This window comes from Prenolepis imparis, unplaced genomic scaffold (genome assembly GCF_030444845.1).
Source record: "Prenolepis imparis isolate NDT839.2.m4 unplaced genomic scaffold, iyPreImpa1.0 SCAF_10, whole genome shotgun sequence".
Classification (NCBI taxonomy): Eukaryota; Metazoa; Arthropoda; class Insecta; order Hymenoptera; family Formicidae; genus Prenolepis; species Prenolepis imparis.
Genome location: NW_028141168.1, coordinates 13125667 through 13149473, shown reverse-complemented (window position 1 = coordinate 13149473; position 23807 = coordinate 13125667). Strand labels below are relative to the sequence as shown.

Sequence of the window (23807 nt, the reverse complement as noted above, 5' to 3'; positions counted from 1 at the left end):
ATACTGTGTCCTTGTTGGAAAGCTTCCTAAATTATCTCTTCCAAAGATATATATTCAAATTTCTTATTTTTAGCAGTTTAACAAAAGAACTCTCTCATTCTTAATACTTTTAATTGAGCAGCATTCCAATATACAGCGTCAAGATTATTTCCCAATATGAGATAGGAGTAGATAAAGTATACAGAGAGGAGTTAAAAATCAAGAGATTTTATTAATTTACATCAGGACTGGCAAAGTTCATTGAACGGAGAAACCCCTGCGCCATACTTCCATTCATACAATTATTAACATTGTCATAATTTCTTCTGATATATATAATTACATAACACATGATGCAATAAACACGTATTTATTATATCAAAATTTGTGAATAGAATCTTCGTGTTTATTTCTTTTATTATTATTATTTTTTTTTTTTTAATTAACGACAATGCAGAGGAAGAAGTAAAATGTTCTCACGAGCAAAAGCTTAAGGAAAAAGATAATCTAATTTTATTCCATTTTACACAAAGTATGAAGAAAATATATGTACATATATATTGGTACATTACTGGCATCACGAATATATAAATATCAAGAATTAAACAGGTCGCGACTCATAATAAATTTATCCTAACACGAGAGACGTTGTTTCGCATTCTCTTCAAGATGTTACGTGCTTCAATTAATCAAAGTGTCCGAAGATTCAGCGCTAATATAACTTCCCCTGTAAAATGCAGTCGATTAGAAGAAAGAGTCGCGATCGTAACAGCATCGACAGATGGGTAATATAAGAAATTAATACTTATTTGAAAATTTCAGACGATATCTTTCAGTTTTAGAAACAAAAGATACTTTTTTTTTATTTGTGTAACTTTATTAGCTATACAACATTCTGAACATTTATGCTTAGATTATGCTTTGAATTTCCACAGAATAGGATTTTCTATAGCGAAACGCTTAGCACAGGAAGGCGCTAAAGTGATGATTAGCAGTCGTAAAGAATCGAATGTAAAGAATGCTGTAGAAGAACTACGATCCGAAGGATTACAAGTTTCAGGAGTTGTTTGCCATGTGGGAAAGGCAGAAGATAGGAAAAATCTTTTTGAAAAAGTAAATAAATACAAATTAACTCTCTCTTCCTCTTTCCTTTATTCTTTCTTTCTTTCTTTCCCCGCTCATCTCTTTCTCTTTTCTTACTCTTTGAAAAATTTACATCTGAATCTTTTGAATATAGTGCGTTTTTCTTTAATTATATATAGATTATATTATATCTAAATTTCATCATTATCAGTGTACTGAAAAATAATATAACAAATTAATGAAAAATTACAGACGAAAGCGAAATTTGGAGGTTTAGATATTTTCATATCTAATGCAGCTGTTAACCCAGCCAATGGCCAGATATTAAATAATTCTGAAGAAGTATGGGATAAAATTTTTGATATCAACGTTAAATCTACATTCTTGCTCATGAAGGAGTCTCTGCCACTTCTTAAATGTAGTAAATTTTCACCTTCTATTATTATTATATCTTCAAACGTTGCATATCAATATTATAAAGTAAGTCTGTTTTTTTTAAATTTTGATTTTGATATCTATTTACTAAAAAAAACATTTCATAGTAGATATTATAATTCTTTATAATTTATGTTTCTTTTCTTTTTTTCAAGGCTCTTGGTATATATGCAATTAGCAAGACTGCTTTATTGAGTCTAACTAAAATAACTGCAATGGAACTTGCACTTGACGGGATTCGTGTAAACTGTATTGCACCAGGATTAATAAAGACTAAATTTTCAAAACAGGTACGACAAATAATCTGTTGTTTTATCGATAAATCTTTTATGAAATTTTCACGTTTTTAGTTGTATAACTCGCAAGAAGCATACGATTATTCTATGTCACTTATTAGTATGAAAAGAATTGGAATGTCAGATGAGATCGGGAGTATAGCCGCTTTTCTAGCAAGTGACGATGCTTCTTACATTACTGGTCAAACCATAGCGGCGTGTGGTGGAATGGTTGCTGGACTCTAAATCCATTTTATATTAACACTTTATACATTTACAATGCCTTTAGCCTTTGACAAACACTAAAAAATTGTATTCACTTTTAAATATCTTTTAATGTTACATAGTATACATATATGTATATATATGCGTAGCATTAAAAATATTTGAAAGTGAAATATTTAAAATTTCCTTTATTATACATAAGAGACAATATATATAAATATAATAGTTAAAATGAAATCAATCATAGTTTCTATTTTATAAGAAATGGTTTGATTAATAAATAGTGTAAAAAAAAAATCTTTAGATTTCACACAGTTGTGTATGTGTGAAAATATTATTTTTCACATCTTTATATTTGGAAATAATATTTCCACTATCACAATACTCTCTTATGTATTTCTTACATCATATTATTGTATTCAAATAATAATACATGATTACATAATACATACATATTCTAATCAGTAAAACGTATTGGATTCTTTGTATGGCTAAACTCGGAATCGATGTATATCCGTTTATTATATATATAATATTTACCGATAATAATGCTCCTACATCAAGGACACATTATGTATGCATGTATGTATATATACACACATACATACATGTATTTTCTTTAATATTATGATAATACTACAATATCGCGCTTACAAACTAGTATCGGATAATTATCGACAGCGCGCATAAAAATGTATGAATAAATAAAATTTCATATAAATAGATAAACCCGTCAATGTTTGACTATGCGCGATATTTATTCGAACTTCGATTCGGATGAGAGAGAAAGAGTGTCGCTTCGGCTTCGTACGGCGATTGAAATAATCACTCGATGAAGTAAAACCTTTTCGAGATGTATGTTACCAGGATGTGAAACTCATCATAATTCAATGTTGGAACTGCTACGACGAACGTATCGATTGAAGTAATCTGGTCGCCAACACTTGCAGCTGCCTGGTACCAGGAACCAATCATAATACAATCGTACCTGGAAGGAGGAATAATATAAAGATATGAGAATCGTAAGATCAATCAATTAACATCCTAAAAAAAACTATAAGCGCAAAGAAATTTTGAAAACAGTTTTGTGTTTTGCAGAAAAGATTTTACTTGGAAGCAACCCATTTCGTCGACACCGTCGCAGTGTTGCTGAGAGCCACCAGTGTTACGCGCCTCTCCTGTGCTCGCCCGTTTCTGCAGATATTGCTGATAATTTTGGAAGTCGTGGACCGGCGGCGGTGATCCGGCGACGGGATCCCGGGTACCGGATCCGATACCAGTCGCTTGATTTTCCTCCAAGAATGTGTCCGGATAAAATATCTCGGCCACCAACAGGCTCGTCCATCTCGGTGACGACAAGCATCCACCGTCCAGATAATGACATCTCGATTGCCTGCAACACCAGTCAGGGGGATTTTGAAAAGATGACTTTAAAGTGCCTAGAGGAATCGTGTTAGAAATCTCTCGATATCTTACATGCATCTAGTGAGCTCGATGGTCTGCGTGAAGTAACCCTCGTAAGGTATCTGCACCACGTATCTCCAAACACCCTGATAATTCTTGGCGAAGACGGGGGTCGCGTACTCGACCTTGGCCGGACACGGCGTCGGTGGACCCGTATATTCCTGCGTTTTCTCCTGCGAAGGTACACGTTCCCCTCGTCGATACTCGGACGTCGAAGGTTCGTCCCGACGTTCAATAACTGATGCTGATGACGAGATCGGCTCACCTTGGATCGCCTTGTACAACATGCACATTCTGCTCGTGTGACATGTGTATGTATGTTAAAAAGAGAATATTATTATATGTATAATTAATATGAAAGATTTAGATGTACATATAAAATAAATGAGAATTCTGTGTCTCCCAAAGATATTTTCTAATCGACTTTTTCTTACAGAAAATCGAGGGAGAGATAATTGATTGCCACAAGAATATAGTCTTCATACAGAACTTGTTGAAATTCTTGAAACAATGGGATATACTTACACTCCGCCGCCGTTTTCACAAAACTTGCGACCGTTTCGATTAGTATCCGTAATTGAAGCCGAATCCGGATTAGACCTTTTGCTTCTACTGTGTGTTTCTTCTTCGTCCGTATCAATACTACGAAAAAAGAATTTTCGCTGATTCGATATATCGAATTGATGCATTCAATTTGCGGCTAAAGCAAAAACTGTCGCCAGTATTATAACATAGGTATTTATTTCTAAAACAAATATATTGATATCGATAATATGTACCAATGCATTTGTATATTAAAAAATCAAATTTTAGCCATGTATTTCTTGAAAGAATTGAAAGTATATGAAAAGACAACAAATATAAATTTAATTTTGCAGCTGCATTCGGCACATCCTATAATGAGGATATACCTGCTCGGATTACTTACGAATTTTGCGACAATGGATGCACTTTGGCGACCTTCGGTAGCGAGTCATCAGCCTTGAGGATCGGCAACGCCTTGCTGAGGAATTTGAGGGTATGATTCTTTATCAGCGCGCTGCAAATAAAATTTACACAAATGGCCATTTTAATAAGATCATTTAATGATACGTGGGAATCTCTCTCTAGATTATGTAGTAAGTATATATCCTATGTTTACTTGATTTATTTCTCACTTACAAAGGATATGACGAGCCGTTCACATATTGATTCATTGGATTCCGCGGAATGTAGCCTTTGTTCAAATCACCGCAAATGTTATGTATCGAAACATATCCCTTTCCTTGTTTATCCTTGCTACCTAAAAGTGGCAGGTGGCAGCAATTAAAATTGAAAATCTTTTTGCGATTTAGTCTTCGCGAAGATGCACAAATTAACGAAAATTTTTTTTTTATTTAATGTTGAATACAAACACTTTGCTACGACAAAATTCAAAAGTTAAAAGAGATTGCATACATGAATGATTATCACCGATAATTTTCTTCGATGTAGAATTTTTATCTAAGATATAAATAAAATTTTATTTGCCCCGCGCGCGTTTTTCTCCACATGTGCGATGCGTTTAAAATATTTCTACATTTTCAAAAGCAACAAAGACATTTACATTACTTTTTTAGAAATGTGATTCTCTTTATACATCCCGTACTCCGGACCTACCGTAACATTCCTTGTCGCTATCGATGTACGGTGGTGGCCGAACTCTGGGTGGTTCCGCATTCGGTGATTCAACAAACGCGTAATATCCCTCCGGGGGCTCATCTTCTCCTCCTTTAATCGATTCGTTGTCGTTAGCGATAGTTGGCTTAGTATTTTTCGACTTCTCGAGTTCTTCGGCATAGGACGATGCGCACAAGAGTATCATCTAATAATAATCATATTTTTACAAAAAGAAATATATGCAAAATATATTTATATTATATAATTACATATATATATATATATATATATATATATATATATATATATATATATGTAATTATATAATGTATGTTTAATCGTTTGTTTTTGTCATAGTAAATCCATATTTGATTTTTTCATTGCAGTTTCTCTCTAAGATATGCGCGCTCCTGGTGTAATAATAACGGCTAACAAGTTATTACGTTACATCGCGTTGGCGCGATTACGAGAGAGGTATTCCCTCGTAGTTACCGAGGTATGCGTTGGATGCTAACGGTACACGGTCCATGGTTGGCGCCTCTCGTGCTCCGGGCTGTTCAGCCTATTTTATAACACGCGTGCTACTCGATCGTTGCCCTACTAACCGGTGTATTATACCGTTTCACTGATAATCACGCTTTGCTCAAGGGCTGATAAGTCGGAAAAAGGAAAGAACGATGCCTTATTATTAAATTTAATTGCTATTATTTTTTTTCTTCTATTGAAGCGTCTTCGAAGTGCAGACCTTGAATAAGTAATTTACATGCTTTACGATATATCCTGTTATGAGTTCATCTGTAATTCTTCAAAGATAAAGAAAAAATCCGACGCGATATTTTTCATCTTTTTATTTTGAAAAAGCAGAAAAAACATCGTAGTTCAAGTATCTATATATTTGAAAATAAGTTAGTCGAAAACAGTTTTGTATACCAGCAACTCAATGACAATATCTTATTTCCATTGATAGCTTTTTAACTTGAAATAAATTCTATTAATTTTAAATTGATTTAAAATTAAAATTAGCTTGAAAAATATCGCAGAATGTTTTGCGCGACTTTATTCAGGTACACCGATCGTCAGATGTACTTTATTTCCAATCTACTCGATGCACATAGTAAAACCGTGATTATCAATTAACGGGTGACTCTTTACTAGACGCAGCTCGATGGGACTTGAGGATTTTTTAATGTAGGAATTCTTTCCGCGTTGCCCGAGTAAGGTGGATGTCCGTCCTACTTTCTTGCAGTAGATTCGAGCGTTAGGAAGTTACGATACAGTTACGAGGACAATGACGTCTCCGAACCGGTATCGACAGAAACGGTAGACTCGATTCTCATTTAGCGGGGCATAGCTGATGATAGCACAAATACCTGACATTGTTTAAAAAAAACAAAAAAAAGATAAAAAATACAACTCGAAAATTGTAATTTTTGTAATATCGCTACAGATTAATTTTATTCAGTTCTGTCACTTTGACATATTTTAGTATCTTACTCATTGCTTCTCTTAGTTTCTAATTTTGCAATAAATTCGAATTTAAAATCTTGTTAAAGATTTTCCTTTTTCTCTCATTCTTTTTTTTAGAATTTCTATTTGATGTTATTGATATATTTGAGCTTATTTTGATTTCTTATAAGATGCTTCCGTATATAGAGCATCCTAGGTTCTTCTTTTTATTTGTTTTTTTTTTAGTTCTCTATTTTTATTTTAATTTGAAGTTTAAATTTACTTTATCAAGAGTAGAGAGATTTATAACTTTACATAAATTTCATAACTGTATAAATAAAGTAAAAACTTCTTTATTTTTTTTATAGAATTGTATGTATAATGTATAAAAATAAAGTAAAAACTTCTTTATTTTATTTATAGAATTAATGTCTCTTATCAGGTATTTAAAGCTTTCTTTTTACTTTATTCTTTAAATAGAAAACGTATATAGATGTTAGAAAATTACAAATAAAACGATGTCTCATGTGTTAAATTTTTGCTAAGGAAATATTGGTCAAAGCATCCGTGAATTAAAGAAGATACAAAGAAGTTGAAGCGATTCATACAATTTACTTGATCTCTGAATATGTTGCAGTTAAAAAAAATGAGTCGTTGAGGAAAAAAGGACTTACGACAAACGTGCGAAATTCCATGGCGCGTTAAATCCAATGAAAAGGACAAAAGGAAGAGATAGAAACGTCGTCTTCGCGAAAGCCACGACTTGTCAAGTTCTTCTCGACACTGACTCGCGCGAGAGCCGCAGTTAAGTCCGCGTATCTACCAAGTCAACGGTTATAGTAAAACTGAAGTTCTCGTCATCCGCATCGCGCTCGAGGAAGCCACTCACCTTCACCTCGGCTGTGTACTTGACCGTCGTGTGGTGGAGAAACGCGCGAAGGTATGAGACTTCTTCGGCCGATTAAAAAAAAAGAAGTGTAAGTTTTTATTAGTGTAATTAATTATATTTTAACAAAATTATAAAAATATGATTAAAAAAATTATAGCACAATCGCGAAAATCGTGTGATTCAATACTGTAAAAGAAATAATTTCTTGCGCAAGAACAAAGAAAAATAAATTGAATTATTCTCTGTAAGATATTCTGATTTGGAGAAAAAATTAATTCGAATATAATTGAATATTAATGATGTTTTTCTCTCTTTTTTGCTAAACTTGAATAATCTTGAATGATTATTTACTGCGTTTCAATAAAGTTTATCGAGTCACAAATACAAAATTAAAAATATTTTACTAAAGAATAAAATTGAGCTCATTTTATTATTTTTTTCTCAATGATTAATATTATATTATTTTTTATTAATCTTACAATTTTGTTTTCTTAATCATGATTTTAATTGTTACAATATGCTATGATTTTAATAACTTTAATATGTTTAAAATTGATAATCACACACACTTTTGAAATGCACGCACATGTACTACTTATTTAATGCATCATGCAAGATTAATAAAGATCGTTTTTCTAAGTTAAAAACATCAGCAAATATATGATTATATAATTATTTAATTTGTAACATTAATCTTTTTAAATCTCAAAAAATATCGTTTTACTTAATTTTTACAATAATTTGACAAAAAATTATTCTAATCTTAATCGTACTACAATCTTTATTTATCCTATGTAAAAAAATTTAATTAGATTACAATAATTCCAAGAGATTTATAATTTATGAAAAGAAAATAATTAGCTCACATCAAAATATCAAATGTTGATGAAACATTATTAAATTCTAAAAATGATCACTATATAAATAAATCAATCATCATAACTTGAAATTTTTCTTTATACGAATCTTTATATGAATGATTATAGAAATGTTTTTCGTGTGAAATCTCTAAAAAAAACTCCATTAACAAATTATACAAAACATATATATATTTTTTTCAGATACATCTAGTCTCGGATATATGGTTACGTTGAATAATCGGAGACTTAAGTAGCGCAAGCAGCAAGATCTCAATTAGTAACATTCAGTTCCATCTCGTCCTTGTGATAGATCAAAACGTCCTTCATCATCATGTTCGGACCGTCGTAGCGGAAGTTGAAGATAGGCCGGTCCAATGGGAATCCGAACGGTTTGTTGTCGAATTTATAGCCGCCGAAGACGCGAGACATGTAGGGAAGCAGTTCTCCCTCGACCGGACTCACGTACACGAAGAACTGGAAGGGCATGCCCTCCTTCTTGCCCTTGGGCAGGAGCAAACGTTGAGGGAATCCGTAAAGCCGTTCCATGTACGAGAGAGTGTCGGAACCATCCAAGGCCTTAAGCACCTTCTTGTAGAAGACTTCGCTCGGTTCCGGATCAGGTATGAGGAAGTAGCAATCTTCATTGTTTCGGATGATCTTGTTCACGCCGGCGTTCACTGTAACGCAACATAAGAAGAAGATTGATCTCCGAATCATAAAAATAAATATATTTATACGAGAGAATATAAGAAAGAGAATTTTATATTTTATTTTTTAAAAACTTGCAGAAAGATTAAACTAAAATTAACAAGTCTTTTCCTCGCTATCTAACAATTGATAAAACTCGTGTCTGCTTTTTTTTCTTTCTTCACGTACGATAAAATTATAATTATCAAAGAGGAATTAAATTGCTACTAACGATCGACTATCCAGTTGTCCATTTCATAGAAGTATATTTCGGCGAAATCCAGCGGTTTACGATGTACGTCGAACTTCGGTCCGAGGAAAATGCGTATCGCGGCTTTCATCGGCTTCTCGGCGTTGATGGCGAAATGGAAGTTGAACGGCTTGTGATTGAGACGATACTGACGGATTTTGATCAACGTGTTCTCAGCCTCCTCCGCGTTATCGATTAGCATACCGTTGTTGATCGAGGTGTCAAATTGATCGAAATAGGTGATCAATTTATCCACGACAAAGGACTCGATCTTTAGCTCGGGATAGATGATCTCATTCTTGTTGTACGGTTTTTGATGCAGTTTGTATCTGAAAGAAAAATTGTACTCGAACATGTAAAAAGGAAGATGTCATATTAGTCGCAATTAGTAATTAAAACCCGGGACCAGAGAATTCCACATTTTTTAAAACGTTTAATCCTATTTTTAAGTGATACCCGTAATGATAGAACTTCAATATTCTCTTGTAGAAACGATAGAACGCAGGATCTCTCATAGACATGGTGTAAAACTCAAGGGCACTAGGTATAATCTGATTGGGCGTTGACGGCTCCAGGTTGTATCCGAGAATCTTCCTTCCGAACGAATCGATGCTGCCGTAAAAGTCGCGATTGCAGGAGTCCATATTACCCTCGATGATGTTGCCGAGGAGGTTGAAGCCTTCGGGCGTGTAGATGTTTATAAATTTGCCGGTTGCGTCTAAGATGAATCCGGAATCGATGGCGCCCGAAACTCGAGATTCCATGTCCTCTAAGTCCTAGAAGCAGATTTTGATCAAAAAAAGATTCTCGATTGTTCGCTGCAACCGTTAAAATTAAATCGCACCTTTATATAAGCGTACTTATAGTAGGGGAATTTGCTCAAGTAAGGCCTCTGCGGCACCGGCAGACTGTTGTGATAGGTCATCGACGGATAATATCCGGTGTGGAATTTGGAGTGCCAATCGAAATCCTCGATCTTACCGATGTCGTTGGACAGCCGTTCCAAGTAGTAACGAGTCAACAGCTGTTTGTGACCGTAAAGATATTCCGAGCCGCGCCATTTCTGCAACCCGAATTCCTCGCTCTTAAGCCAGAACGGATTGTCTAGCCGGAAGTAGCAGTAGTAGGCGTTCAAGCCGATATCCTCGGTGAAGTAATTGAGCTTGTGCTCTACATCGTACTCGTGCGACATGTACCATCCGGAGTAATTCGCCGGGATGATGTAGGTGTCGTAGCCACCGAACTTCTTCGAGTCTATACAGATTAAGAAAGATCCTTTAAGAATCCTCTGAAAGATTTTAACGAAATTCTTTGTTTTTTATTTTTAGGGTCATACGCGGACATTACATTGGAATTCAATGCAAATAACGAGACCTAGACGAATACACGAAGAGAAACTTTCCGATGCGAAATTCGCATCGTTCTCCTTTTAATCTGCAAACGAATTTCTAACATTCAGCTCACCGAGTTTACCGAAGAGTTTCGCGTGATGCGCTTTCTCGATTACTTCGGAGTTGAAGAACGTGTACGGATACATCTCGTAAAAAGGTGGTAGCTGAAGGAATTTGGTGTCCTCGCGACGTACAATGGCGATGTACAGAGCATAGGCGAATGTCATCTCGTTCATGTTAATGCGCGCCCATGACGCCGTTTTGTAGAAGGTGTCGAAGTCCTTGGCGTAATAGAATAGACGGAACAGCGCATCCGTTTCCTCCAGGTGCTTCTTATAGTATATGGAACTGAGCGCGCCGCGCGGAAGCGTGCCATACTCGTACAGAGAGAGGAAGTTCTTCACCGCAGTCTGCAAAAATCAGGTAAAAAAGAAAGAATTATAGACAATAATTTATATAGGCGGTATCATTTTTCTCAAATCTTATTATACGAAGTTTTATTTTTCAGAAACTTGAGATCTTGTGGAAAAATGAAGAAATTATTTGCCTATTACGCGGATAAGCATAACATATAGTTAATTCCACAAATTCGACCGGTTTCGAAATACACGTCCAGGAGTTACCCGAGTCTACAGGATATAATAAAGAAGCAACTCGGTTAGTAAAAAAAAAACAAATCTCTGATCCGTTATTATAATTACGTGACTGACACGATGTTTACCGTGTTAGTGTAAGAGTCGATGTTGGCCTCGATATTGTACGAGCGGCCTTCCTCGTACAGGGTAGGATTCACGAGGGAGGATTGCGGGATGTGATACAAAATATTGTAGATCTTCTTCTGCTTAAGGAGAAACTCCTTGTCGGCGACCTTGACGGTGTTGTAATCTGCCGCTACCAGACCGACGACGGCCGCGACGACGGCCAGTGCCGTCAGGAGTTGCATCTTTCCGCAGAAACTATCCCCGACGTGCCCGAGTCGAGAATTAATTCTGTGCAACGCACGACGTCGCGCGCGCACTTTTATACACCTAAGTCGAGCGCGCAATCAAATCGATAGGTCATAGGGGACGAATCGTAGACCGAACCATGCCCGATATCGGTTCGTACAAGTTCTTTACTCTCGTTTCACCCGTCGACAGAGAACGTGTGTCACTCGCATGAATGATTAATCCCCAGTGCGAGTATATAAAAATTGATCGCGATTTTTTTATCCCGTTCATTAATCGCGTCTCACTTCAATTAATCATTCGCCGTTAATTATATAAGTCCATTCGCGTTCATTCGAGATATTTATTATATTCGGTATTTATGTGTCGATATTTTTCAACTTTTGACTGTATAGAAGATATAATATTATTTTTAATAGAAATTTATTATAAATTTCGTTATAAATTTCTTATTCATTATAAATTTCTCATCGCATTTTTTATAGATTAACAACATATCTCGATTGCGTTATTATTATCAAGTCTTCCAATATCTTTTGAAAATAATGTGCTTTGAAAACGTCGTAATTATATAATTAAAAAAAACAAATGATCGTTAATGAATTTGTTCTCGAGAGGTCATCACACGAGATACATATATGTATCTTTTTGAGTACACCTGACCGCGCAATCTATCGAAATTATATATTTGCGCAAGTTCTATGCATTTGTATTGATAACGACAAGTACAAGTTAAATTGTTTAAATCGCCTCTCAAGGAATGATACGAGGCCTCATTAATAGCCGCGTAAGTGTAAATATGTGCTTATCACGTATGACTTTTGACTCGAATCCAAACTATATATATGTCTTACTTATGTGTCAACGTGGCGGTTTAATTGAGTTTCAACATTTATGACTTGTTCGATATGATTTTATAAATCTTAATAATCTTTCTCGAAACTTAATACTTGCAACTGTGACACTTTTCATATCAAGATGGATATACGGATGTATTTAATTCATCGCTCGTCTTTGATTTATTGATTCTTGGAAATTTTTTTATTTTTGACAAAATTTGATTTTTTAATAAATATTTATTTTTTTAAGATTGTGTTATATTAAATTAGGGAAATATTTATCGTATAGCTGCCAACATATTCATATCATAATGCCAGCTGATCATTAACTATATACTTGCACAAATACACTTACCAAAGAAAATTAAGAAACAAAGCAATTACTCTTCAACTGTTAAATATATTTTATTTACTTTTATTATTTTACTTGCTTTATTTATTTGTATTTTATTTTCTTTATTGTGACCAAGTACTAACAAATAAAGAGATACATTTCATAAAGTAAGAAATATCTTTTATATCTATTGCAATTATTTGCGATGAACGGATGCATAAATAAGAAATAAGCGATTTCTGAGTATTGTTTCATAACTTTTGTTATGAAAAGTGTTAATTGCATTTATATAAGAATCCGATATCCGATCCATGCCACGATTAATGATGCATCATGATGATAAATATTTCGCATGACAGATCGATAGACGAACAATTGTGCTTAGACGATAAACGAAAAATGTTTCATTATCGGGATTTATTTGAGTCTATTATCTGGGATAGCCGTATCCCCGAGAGCGTTCACAGAATAATTAATAGTTCTCTTGAAAAGTCCTCATTTCATGACCCGTGATAAGTGCTCTAAACAGCTGGCTATTGTTATTGTGACTTGGATAGCATAATCGTCTGTTTCTTCGATAACGTTAATGGAGAGTATTATGCAAAAATTAATTGATCCATTAGACATAGAACTGGATATAAAAGTCTGCATTTCAAATTTGATTTGCTTAAAAACTATTATTTGATTAATTAATATATATTTTTGCATAACATACTGTCCATTTAAAATAAATTAGAATATTTTTTGATAATAAATCTAATATTTTTTTTATAATAACAATGATAGTATAATAACTATTTAAATCAAAGTTCCGAGGAATTAATCGTTATCGATTATATATATATATATATATATCACTTTGAAAAATATTACAGCATTATCTATTCAAGTGTTTGCACATTAATTTCAAGGTTTTATCTATATAAAAATAAACATACGTCAATTGTGTAAACCACATGCAAAATACGAAGTATTTATTATTGCTTATCAGAATATTACGACATTCGTATTTTTATTAAAAGAACTCCGTGTATAATCACATGTATTTACAATGGCTATAAATCACATATGTCGCACATTTATATCATAAAATTTTTTCAGAAATCGAATGTCGACTTATTCAAATTGCGATGTCAACAAATTTCAATTGACGAAGCAATAGCGATTTTGCTGATACTCTATAAAAATACTTCATATTCAATATTTTAATTATCAAGCAGTAGAAATAGTCAATAAAAAATAAATTTTTAATTTTGCAGATTTTAATGGAATCCACTTTATAAAAGGCGGAGCACGGCATGAGCGCGTCGTCTCTTAATAAATTTTGCGGCACGATAATTCGCGGCCGGGATCGAGATGATAATTAATTTTTCCCGGAATTTTACGTGAGAGAGAGAGGAAAAGATCCTGTCACGGTGATATAAAAATGCTTACGTTTTTCTCGCTGTTATCTAACGTAATGTCATATCTTCACGACAATATTACTATCTTATCGTCTGACAGTACTCGGTACTTTGAAAGATATTCGACGTGTGACACAGCTTCTACTTCCTTGAATTCTTCAAATGATTTTTTTTTTATCAGAAAAGATGTGAACCTAGAAATAATTTTTGTAAAACAATTTATGTAAATGAAAAGTAGTAAATGAAAAATCGAAAGAAATCGAAGAGGATAGATTGAAACTAAAAGATTTGATGAAAACAGAAGACCATATATAAATATGTGAGATAATGTTTCATAAAATTTATTTCTTCTGGGAGATGCGGAATTTACATATAAAATTCTGGAGGACGAGGCAAAACTAATATATATATTCTTCTCTTAATCGTATATCTCTTTCCTAATTAGCGCGATCGCGCGTGTTAAATAACTACAAGTTATAAACCCGAAGGTATGATCGATGAGACGTCATCGCGTAGCGGGACGATTTGACGGACTTTGTTATTACGCAGTGAGATTCAATTCCTCCGCCTGTTTGTGAAAAATCAGAACGTCCTTGGTGTAGAAGTTGGGTACGGTGAAGTTGAAGGTGGAAACTGGTCTGTCAAGTGGATATCCTAACGGACGACCGTCCAACACGCTGGGACCCCAGACGGGAGAATCCATCTCCATAGCCGTTGTCTCGTCGAAACGCGACACAGCTACGAAGAGCTTGAACGGCATGCCCTCCTTCTTGCCCCTGGGAAGCACTAGACGATCAGGAAGACCGTAAAGCTGTCCCGGATAGGTGAAGGTCTCGCCACCCTCGAGAGCCTTCACCATCTTCTTGTACAGGACGTCGCTTGGTACCTCGTCGGGAACGACGTAGATGGACTCGTGGCTGTTGCGCTCGATCTTGTTGGTACCGGGTTTCACTGTAACGATTAACGTTATTGAGAAGCTGTTTGAACCTTATATATCTTTCATCGAAAAGAAACTCTCGATTTCAAATGATCTCGACGAAAGTGTAAAAATATACTCGATACACGCATCTTTCGTAAAACAAGATACTAACGGTCGACAGTCCATTGATCCAGCTCCATGAAGTTCATGTGGTTCTCGCTCATGTCCAGTTCGTGGCCGTGAACGTCGTATTTCGGTCCAAGGAAGAGGCGAATGATAGCCTTGACGTTTCTGTCACTGTTGACCGTGAGGTGATGGGTGAAGGGCTTGTGGTTGAGACGGTACTGACGAGCCTTGATCAACATCGACTGCGCTTCCTTGTGACTGCGCACGGACACGGCGTTGCTGATCAACGATTCGAAATGATCGAAGAATGTCATCAGTTTGTCGACGGTGACGGATTCGACCGTCACTCCCGGGAAGGCGAGTTCCTCGTGCGTGTATTTCGGTAAGTGTTGCTTGTATCTATGAGAACGTAATGAAGTCAAAGAAATGATTTCAAGATTCCTCAGTAAAATTGTATTATTGGATTAGACCTAGTCTGCGAAGTCGTACCTCATCAAGTAATTGACGATGTTCTTGTACATTCCGTAAAACAGGGGATCTCTCATACGGGTGGTCATCATGTCGAGAGCGGTAGGAACGACGTTGTGCTTGGTGGTGATTACCGGACCCATGCCGAGGACCTTCCTGTACATCGGATCTATGCGTCCGTAGTACGTGGGATTGACGGAATCGGCATTACCCTGGATCACGTTGGCGAGATGATTGAGACCGTCCATGGTTTCGTAAATTTTGATACGTTTGCCGTTCATGTCGACGAGTTCGCCGCTGTCGATGGCATCAGAGATGCGAAAGTGGGAATCGTGCAGCGCCTGTGTCGGGTAAGAGAAATGATAGTTAATGATTTAGTTAATTCATGTGATTCTGTACTCTATTCATGATTAATATCCTCTACCTCCGGAATATCCTTTCGACGTTTCTTGAAGGTCTTAGTTTTTCTTTGTACTTATGATACTTATGATAATCGACGCATTACTGACATACCTGAACATCTTTGTACGCGTGAAGAGGGATCTTGTGACCGACGGGACGTTGCGGAAGCGGCAGTCCATTGAAATGTTGCATCGTCGGATAGTAACCGGAAACGATAGGCTTGTTCACATCGACGTAATCGACCTCGCCGAGATCGTTCGACAGTCTCTCCAGATTGTAGCGATCGAGCAACTGCTTGTGCATGTACAAGTATAATTCACCGCGGGCGTTCTGGGGCATGTTGTATTTAGCGGTGTTCATCCAGTACGGGAAATCGTGGGAATTCGCGACATAGAAGGAGCTCAAACCGACATCCTCGGTTAAGTAGCTTAATTTTTGCTGTTCCGGAACTTGCTCGTTCACCATATACCAGCCGCTGTAGTTGGCAGGAATGTAGTAGTAATCCACACCCCCGACGGTTTTCTTCGTGCCAACTGTAAACCAAGAGTAGTTTCAATATAGCGTGTAAAGTTTCTTTTATATAATTATTTTATTTGTATAATAAAATATATAGAATTTAAGAATAAAATAAAATAAATATTCGGTTTGATTAATGTACTAACCCGATTGTGTGTCGCCCATTGCGATGTGATAGGCCTTATGTATGACCTCCTCGTTGAAGAAGTAGTGAGGGAACACTTCGTAAGCCGGGGGCAGACGAATGTCCCTGGTGTCCGGGCGATGCAAGACGGCGACGCTCAACGTATAAATGAACATGAATTCGTTCACGTGGAAGCGAGCCCATACGGCGGTATTGTAGAAAGTGTCAAAGTCCTTGGCGGTGTAGAAAACACGGAATAGACTGATCGCATCCTCGTAATTTTGGAGGATTTTTACGGTGAAAATTTCTCCCCGTGGGAGCATTCCGTGCTTCCATCGCTGCAGGAACTCGGTCACTGCCGCCTGGAACAACCGGATCACGATATGGATTACAGCATCGTTCGCTAAATCAGAATCAGAATGAACTATTCCGGGATTTCAACAGCTTCTCATTCAATATAAGGTAGGCAAGAAAGTCTCTATCCACTATTCTAATAATTTTATTATAAAATAATTTAAAAAATAAAAAAATGATTATTAATTTTTAATATAATAAATATAATTTATAGAAATTGTACACACATATTACAGAAAAATAATTATTTTTTTCAAATGTATAGCTCTAATTGTGCTGCGTCCAATACCTGATCCGTGAAGGAAGCGATGTTGTCTTCGAGGTTGAAGGATCGCGCCTTTTGATAGAGCTCCGGATGGTAGACGGTCGGCTGGTCGACGTGCCAGAACAGCTCGTAGATGCTCTTCTGCTTGATCAGGTACGCCTTGTCGGCGGTACGGGTAGGCACTTGCGTGGCATGAGCCAGGCACGCAGCCGCCAGGAACAACACAATCGCTTTCATCCTCGTGCTTGCTTCGCGAAGGATCGGCTCGCAGCATCTCTCGCAAGCTGCATTATATACTACTCTTTGTCGAGATAACAAAAATTTCGGAATACACGATTATGGGACCGATGAGATAACCATGCAGCTACACCGATAACCAATCTATTCGTTGTTTGTGTAATTAATTATCTTTATATTGATAATTTTGTGTCTACCCTTTGACTCTTTGAAAATCCGGGACTTGTGTTTTTCGTATCATTACGTTTTGTTTCGCGTTATTTGTTTTAAAAAAAAATTACATTTTTCTTGTAATATTTCTTTGCAATATATCAAAATATTTTTGATTCTTCGAGTATTTTTTTGAGATATAGATTAAAGTTTTAATGAAACGAAGCAGAATTGAGATAAGTTACATGTGTGGCGAAATTTTATTGTAAAATCTTTTGATAACAAATTAAAACATATTGCCATGTTTTAATGCCCAAGCTGATATCTTTTCTCAGTTAGAAAAGTAATAGTTATTTTTAGGAATACTCGCAAGCGCACGTCATAAAATATATTATTGTTATATGCAAGAGTTTCCGAACAATATTTAACGCATAAAAAATTGCAAAATGATAAGAGAAATCGCAACACAAAGCTAATTTAGATAGCAAATCATTGAGTTTCATCAATGTTTTTTCAAGCAGTTGAGAAAGATTTATATAGAAAAGATTTTATTAAAATCCAAGAATAAAAGATAAGTATTTGCAAGAATATATTCGTATTAATAAGCAATAAATAATATTCATTTAAATTGCAAACAGATCTCTTGCATAATACGATAACGAATGCGATAAAGTATATATAACTCGTTTTTTTACGATTATATATAACTACAACTTTGATAAACTGTTACTTAATGATTATATAATATATTATTCGAGTTATTTTTACAAGATTCGAGTGAAAAGTCTTCGATTAAATAACAAAAATAGAACAAATTATCCCCCAAAATATTCAAATCTCTCCTTATATAAAAATAATCAAACATTAGTCAGAGTCTTTGTATACATATATATATATATTAGAAATTCTTATATTTCAAAAATATTTATATAAAGAGCGAAGAAATATAACAGAGAGAAAGAAACCTTTCATAGGATTAAACAGTTACTTATTTATGATCTATTCATGTATTCTTCTACTTGTCTCATTTTTGAAAAATTTACCTTATTTGTCTTTAATGTAAATGTTTATAGATATAAATAATTTTTTGGTTCAATTAAATTTGTTAAATTTATATTAATATTTTGTTACGATTAAAAATTTTTTAATTTCATAGAATGGGTTTCACAGACGAAATTATAGATCTTTATTTTTCTCGTTTATTTTATATAAACTTAAATAAAATTTTTGTAAACCTCAAGATTAATTATATAAAGTTATTTATAATTAAATGTTAAATAGTTATATTGCAAATGAGAGATAGTATCGAGATAATATCAATAAAACTTATCCTGAAGAATTGCTCAACCAATTAATTTTTTAATGAAAGAAAGGATGAGGAATATTACTTCATTTAATAGCTAAAGTTTAAATGAAATGTATGAGTAGGAAATGTTGTATATCATTAACTTTTTGATAATTTATTTCTATGGCATATTCTTTTTTTTTGAAAACATGTAAAAATCCATTTCTCAGTCTTATTATAAAGACGCTTGAGTCTAAAAATAAATTTCTCTTTAATCTTTGTAAACAAAACTATTTGACGTAAACGTAAGGTAGTAATCAAATGGCTATAGATAATTGATAACCAAATCTGTGCACAAAAATAATGCTTAATGATTGCTAATTAGTACATTTGACAGTTTCAATACAGTCAATATACTTTCAATGGCATTTTTCTCTGATATTATTTTTTTTTTCTTAATTTCTAAGCTACAAAACGCATCATACGAATTGTTTTCAATGTAATAAAACATACATTTTTTCAAAATTTTAAAAAGTAAATTTTTATATAAACACTTTTCTCAAAGATATCAAATATTATATCACACATAATTGATAATTAAATTTATACAAGCAGACATTAAGGAAAATTGATCAAACATGAGAAATTCAAGTAGAAAATTAATTTCGCAAAATGTAAAAAGCTTCGCAAGTTAAAGGAGAAGACATTTATAAAACAGATATTATTTTAGGTTCGTAGCACGAGGAGAGGAGAGACGGATTCGCATAAATCTTTTTTCTCACAGAACACATAATTTCTCAGCATTCTTTATTGAAAGAAACGTTTTAATTCACGTACCACACTCGAGTGTGATACATATGCAGTTCTAAACGGTAATTGTAATAAAATAGTACTAAAGTCTTCTTCGGCAGGTTTATGCAAAGTTCGGTAATTTAAAAGTTCATCGTCTTTTCGTTCTCCATCGTGTGATAGATGTTCACGTCCTTTAGTAACATGTTTGGTGTGAGGAACTTCCACGGGTACATCGGTCTGTCGAGCGGAAAGCCGAGCGGTTTTCCTTCAAACATCAATTTGCCGAAGATCGGCAGCTCTATGTTTGTGATCTTAGTGTCGTCGAGCGTGCTCAAATAGAAGAACATCTTGAATCGCATCCCCTCAGGTTTGCCTTTGGGCAGAGTCAGACGCTCGGGCAGAGTGAAGAGCCTCTCGTAGTAAGTGAATGGTTCGCCACCACCCATAGCGTTCTCCAACTTCTTGTAGAACATATCGCTGGACATCATGTCGGGCATGGTGTAGATCGAGTCCGAGCTGCGGCGTTCGATGGTGTTCGTGCCTTGTCTCACTGAAAGAACGAGCATTAATGACATTTCCGAAAAAATAGAAAAAAGAAAGAAAAATCTGCAGCCAAATTGCATCAGGACTTACGCGTTATAACAAATTTATCCATCTCGAGGAAGTATTTGTAGTATTCGCGGAGGTACGACAGATCTTTCTCCTTGTGAGTGTCATCGAGAGCGGGTCCAAGGAAGATCTTGAGTAAGGCTTTGGTCTCCTTGTCGCTGTTGATGTTGAAGCGATAGGTAAACGGTTTATAGTTGAGGCAGTGACGACGAGTCTTCATACGTAACTTCATTCCCTCTTTGAAGCTCTCCACGGAGAGGGCATTGTTGATGAATGTATCGCAGTTGTCGAAGTAGGTCATCAGCTTGTCAATACTGACGGATTCGAACTTGACGCCCGGGAACATTAGTTCGTTCTGGGTATATACGGGCATATTTTTCTTGTATCTACGAGAAAGAGAAAGAAAGAGACAAATTAAGATTAAAACTTTTATATGATTTCAGAAAAAATAAAGAAGAAACCGCGCGTACGAACCTGAAGAAGTACATCATGATCCTCTTGTTCAAACGATAAAATCCTGGATCTCTCAAGCTGGTGCTGTAACATTGGAGAGCGCTCGGGATCACCTTGTTCTTGTCCTTGTAGTCAATGTTGAAACCGAGGATGTCCCGGGCGAGAGCGTCGTACATTCCGTAGAAGCGTCGGTTGCACGAGTCCCTGTTACCTTCGATCAGGTTCGCGAGCATGCTCAAGCCCTCGGGAGTGTAGATGTTGATTTGCTTGCCATTCTTGTCGTACACATAGCCAAGATCGATGGCGTTCATGATACGCATCTCCAGAGCCTCGATATTCTGTTCGCGATAGATTTATAAATAAATAAGTAAGACAAAAATAAAATAATCATAGCGTAGAAATAATGAATGAATGACAACACCTTCAGATATTTGTATTTATAGAACGGCACGTTCATATAGCGAGAACGTTGCGGCATGACGAGTCCGTTATTATACATAAGAGTTGAATAGTAGCCCGGGTAGAAAGGCTTGTTCCAATCAAAGTCCTCGACGTCGCCCATATCGTTGGAGATGCGTTCCAAGTAGTAGCGACTCAGCAATTGCTTGTGTTTGAAAAAATAGAAATAGCCGCGGAAATATGCCGGGATGTCGAAGTCCTTCATGTCCAGCCAGAAGGGCATTACATGGCGAACGTAATAGTAGTAGGCGTTCAGACCAACGTCCTCCATGAAGTAATCCAGTTTGTACTCGTCATCAAGGTAAGGTTTGACCAAGTTCCCGGAGTAGTTGGCGTAGATCATGTAGCTGTCGACATTATCCATGTTGGTGGACAGCATTCCTGTTTGCGAAGAAGACATTTATACTTGTGCATAATTTCGTCAATTCCTTTTTCAGTTTTCAGAGGATCGCGATGTGACTTACCGCGCGTCATCTTGATGTCGTGAGCCTGCTGGATTACGTCGCTATCGAAGAATAGATTGGGATAGATCTCATAGGGAGCCGGCAGTCTCATGTACTTGCAGTCGGGACGATAGAAGACAGCGATGGTGAAGGCGGACGTGAAGACGCCGTCGTTGAGATGGAGACGAGCCCAAGACGCGGTCTTGTAGAAGGTCTGGAAGTCCTTGGCGCAGTAGAAAAGCTTGAAGAGGAGCTTCATCTCCTCGCGATGTTCCTCGTAATATGACGAGTAAATTGCATTACGACTAAGCATACCGTTTTTGTACATTTGCAGGAACTCCTGAACAATCATCTGCGGAAAAAAATGGAAAGAGAGATTAATGAACAATGATGATGTATGTATAGAAATTCGGAGAACGAAAGAAGGACATGCTTAAAGAGTATCTATGAGATTGGGATCCTTCAGACGTCTTTATTTTATTCTCGAGGTAACATTTTCCGTCTTTAAATTAGTATAGGTACCTTGTCATTATACATGTCCATGTTGCTTTCTATGTCGTAATTGCGGCCAATTTCGTAGAACTCCATATCGGTAAGGGTGTTTTGCTTGACGAAGAACAGCAGCTCGTAGATCTTCTTCTGCTTGTGGAGGAAGTCCATGTCGGCGGTCTTACCGGTGATGTGCAACCCCTTCGACGCGCATAGCGCGACCAGCGCTAAGAACAAGAGCTCCTTCAGCATCGTGCTCAGCCTTCGACGTCTTCACGCAAGCCTCGTATACCTCCGCAAGAGGAGAACGGATAGCTGGTAGCTGGACTGTTGCCGGCTTTTATACCGGTAATAGTGTGATTTCGTTATAATCAGCTGACCTGAAGTCGCGACCTTCCCAGACCTGCCTGGTTCAGTCTGTTTTCTCGCTCTTTATCTTCGTTCGCGTGTCACACCTTCCAATATCAGACACACTCATCAACTTTTGCTCGGTAGGGGTAAGTCAAAGAATCGAAAAGCTCAGTCTTCTCTACGAAATCGATGAGGAAACTAAATCATCCCCTCGCTCCCGATTTTACAATATGCGATATGAGTTAACAATGAGAGATCATTATAAGCTTTTGTCTCATGGTATCTAGCAATTTCATCAAAGTGATTAAATTATTAAACGTTAATATTGTAATGTTGATTAATATTATCTAATTAATTTTAATATACAGTTTACAAAATGGAGTGGCAGCTCCACTGATTCTTTAATTCATTTTGAGCGAATGTTTTATATAAAAAATTTGATTTGTTGCGCTTTTTCGATATTTTTAAATATCTTGATGTGTCGTGTCGAAATTCTGTTTGACCAAAGTCTATTCGAAATTAAACGAAGAATAAGAATTTACAATATCTTACAATAATGATTGATTCTCACTTCTTATTTCGATCGCTCGTAACTCAAAAGAAAAGATATTCCAGACTGACACGTGAAATCTTTTTCTTACATATCCAACCATCTTAGATATCCACCGCAATTTAAAATACAATATCAAAATTACAATAAAAATTACAATTTTGTGATTAAATAATTGTGCATATAATATATATAACAGGATGTAACGCTTGTAAAATATAGGCAAAATCGCTTCATCTTCGTATCATATTCGCTTTTCGTTATCTTATCAAATATTTTTCATGTCTGCTTTGCTTTGCAACTAGTGTGATAACGATTAATTGACATGATACCTATATTTTCTTGGGTGAAATTCCTACGTAAACATGATTACATTAATAATAAAAGAAACGGAACGGCTCTCTCGGCCTTGCAGTTGTAATGTTCCTTATCACTTACGATATATAAGGCATTCCAGGTTCATCTCACCCTTTCCTTATTTACATATTCTTTCGGAAATCTTTATTTTTTTTAACACAATAGCACGCCAAGATATCGCGCGATATATATATATATATATATATATATGTATATATATATATTATATATATATATATATATATATATATATATATATATATAATTATTTTATAGTGCTTGAAAATTTACAAATTTTACGAATTAATTTATC

The 23807-nt window shown here is 35.6% G+C and overlaps 4 protein-coding genes across 5 annotated transcripts; 1 reads left to right on the top strand and 3 right to left on the bottom strand.

Annotated features, from left to right (window-relative positions):
• Window positions 1-629: 629 nt before the first annotated feature.
• On the top strand, window positions 630-4482 carry Dhrs4 (Dehydrogenase/reductase 4). Its single transcript, XM_083047976.1, has 8 exons — window positions 630-764; window positions 915-1092; window positions 1315-1542; window positions 1653-1787; window positions 1848-3019; window positions 3096-3772; window positions 3898-4196; window positions 4340-4482. The coding sequence occupies exons 1-5, from the start codon at window positions 649-651 to the stop codon at window positions 2016-2018; spliced, it is 828 nt and encodes a 275-aa protein (XP_082904102.1). The 5' UTR covers window positions 630-648; the 3' UTR covers window positions 2019-3019; window positions 3096-3772; window positions 3898-4196; window positions 4340-4482.
• Spz6 (Spaetzle domain-containing protein 6) lies at window positions 2846-7360 on the bottom strand. Of its 2 annotated transcripts, none has more exons than XM_083047950.1 (8): window positions 7220-7360; window positions 5100-5304; window positions 4623-4743; window positions 4390-4500; window positions 3987-4103; window positions 3474-3755; window positions 3108-3390; window positions 2846-2985 (listed from the first exon to the last, which is right to left on the bottom strand). In XM_083047950.1, exons 1-8 carry the CDS (start codon window positions 7238-7240, stop codon window positions 2878-2880), a joined length of 1248 nt encoding a protein of 415 aa, XP_082904076.1. In that variant the 5' UTR covers window positions 7241-7360; the 3' UTR covers window positions 2846-2877. The 2 variants fall into 2 exon arrangements, with proteins under 2 accessions (XP_082904076.1, XP_082904077.1); XM_083047951.1 differs by lacking the exon at window positions 7220-7360 and adding an exon at window positions 5592-5936.
• A 1105-nt stretch (window positions 7361-8465) lies between these two features.
• LOC145941514 (uncharacterized) lies at window positions 8466-17600 on the bottom strand. Its single transcript, XM_083047623.1, has 12 exons — window positions 17344-17600; window positions 16723-17062; window positions 16172-16593; window positions 15680-15999; window positions 15237-15589; window positions 14690-15096; window positions 11344-11655; window positions 10696-11032; window positions 10076-10485; window positions 9688-10007; window positions 9214-9560; window positions 8466-8971 (listed from the first exon to the last, which is right to left on the bottom strand). The coding sequence occupies exons 1-12, from the start codon at window positions 17554-17556 to the stop codon at window positions 8565-8567; spliced, it is 4188 nt and encodes a 1395-aa protein (XP_082903749.1). The 5' UTR covers window positions 17557-17600; the 3' UTR covers window positions 8466-8564.
• A 2181-nt stretch (window positions 17601-19781) lies between these two features.
• Window positions 19782-22488, bottom strand: Hex70c (hexamerin 70c). Its single transcript, XM_083047917.1, has 6 exons — window positions 22270-22488; window positions 21769-22099; window positions 21267-21685; window positions 20867-21183; window positions 20417-20778; window positions 19782-20333 (listed from the first exon to the last, which is right to left on the bottom strand). The coding sequence occupies exons 1-6, from the start codon at window positions 22486-22488 to the stop codon at window positions 19924-19926; spliced, it is 2058 nt and encodes a 685-aa protein (XP_082904043.1). The 3' UTR covers window positions 19782-19923.
• Window positions 22489-23807: the final 1319 nt, after the last annotated feature.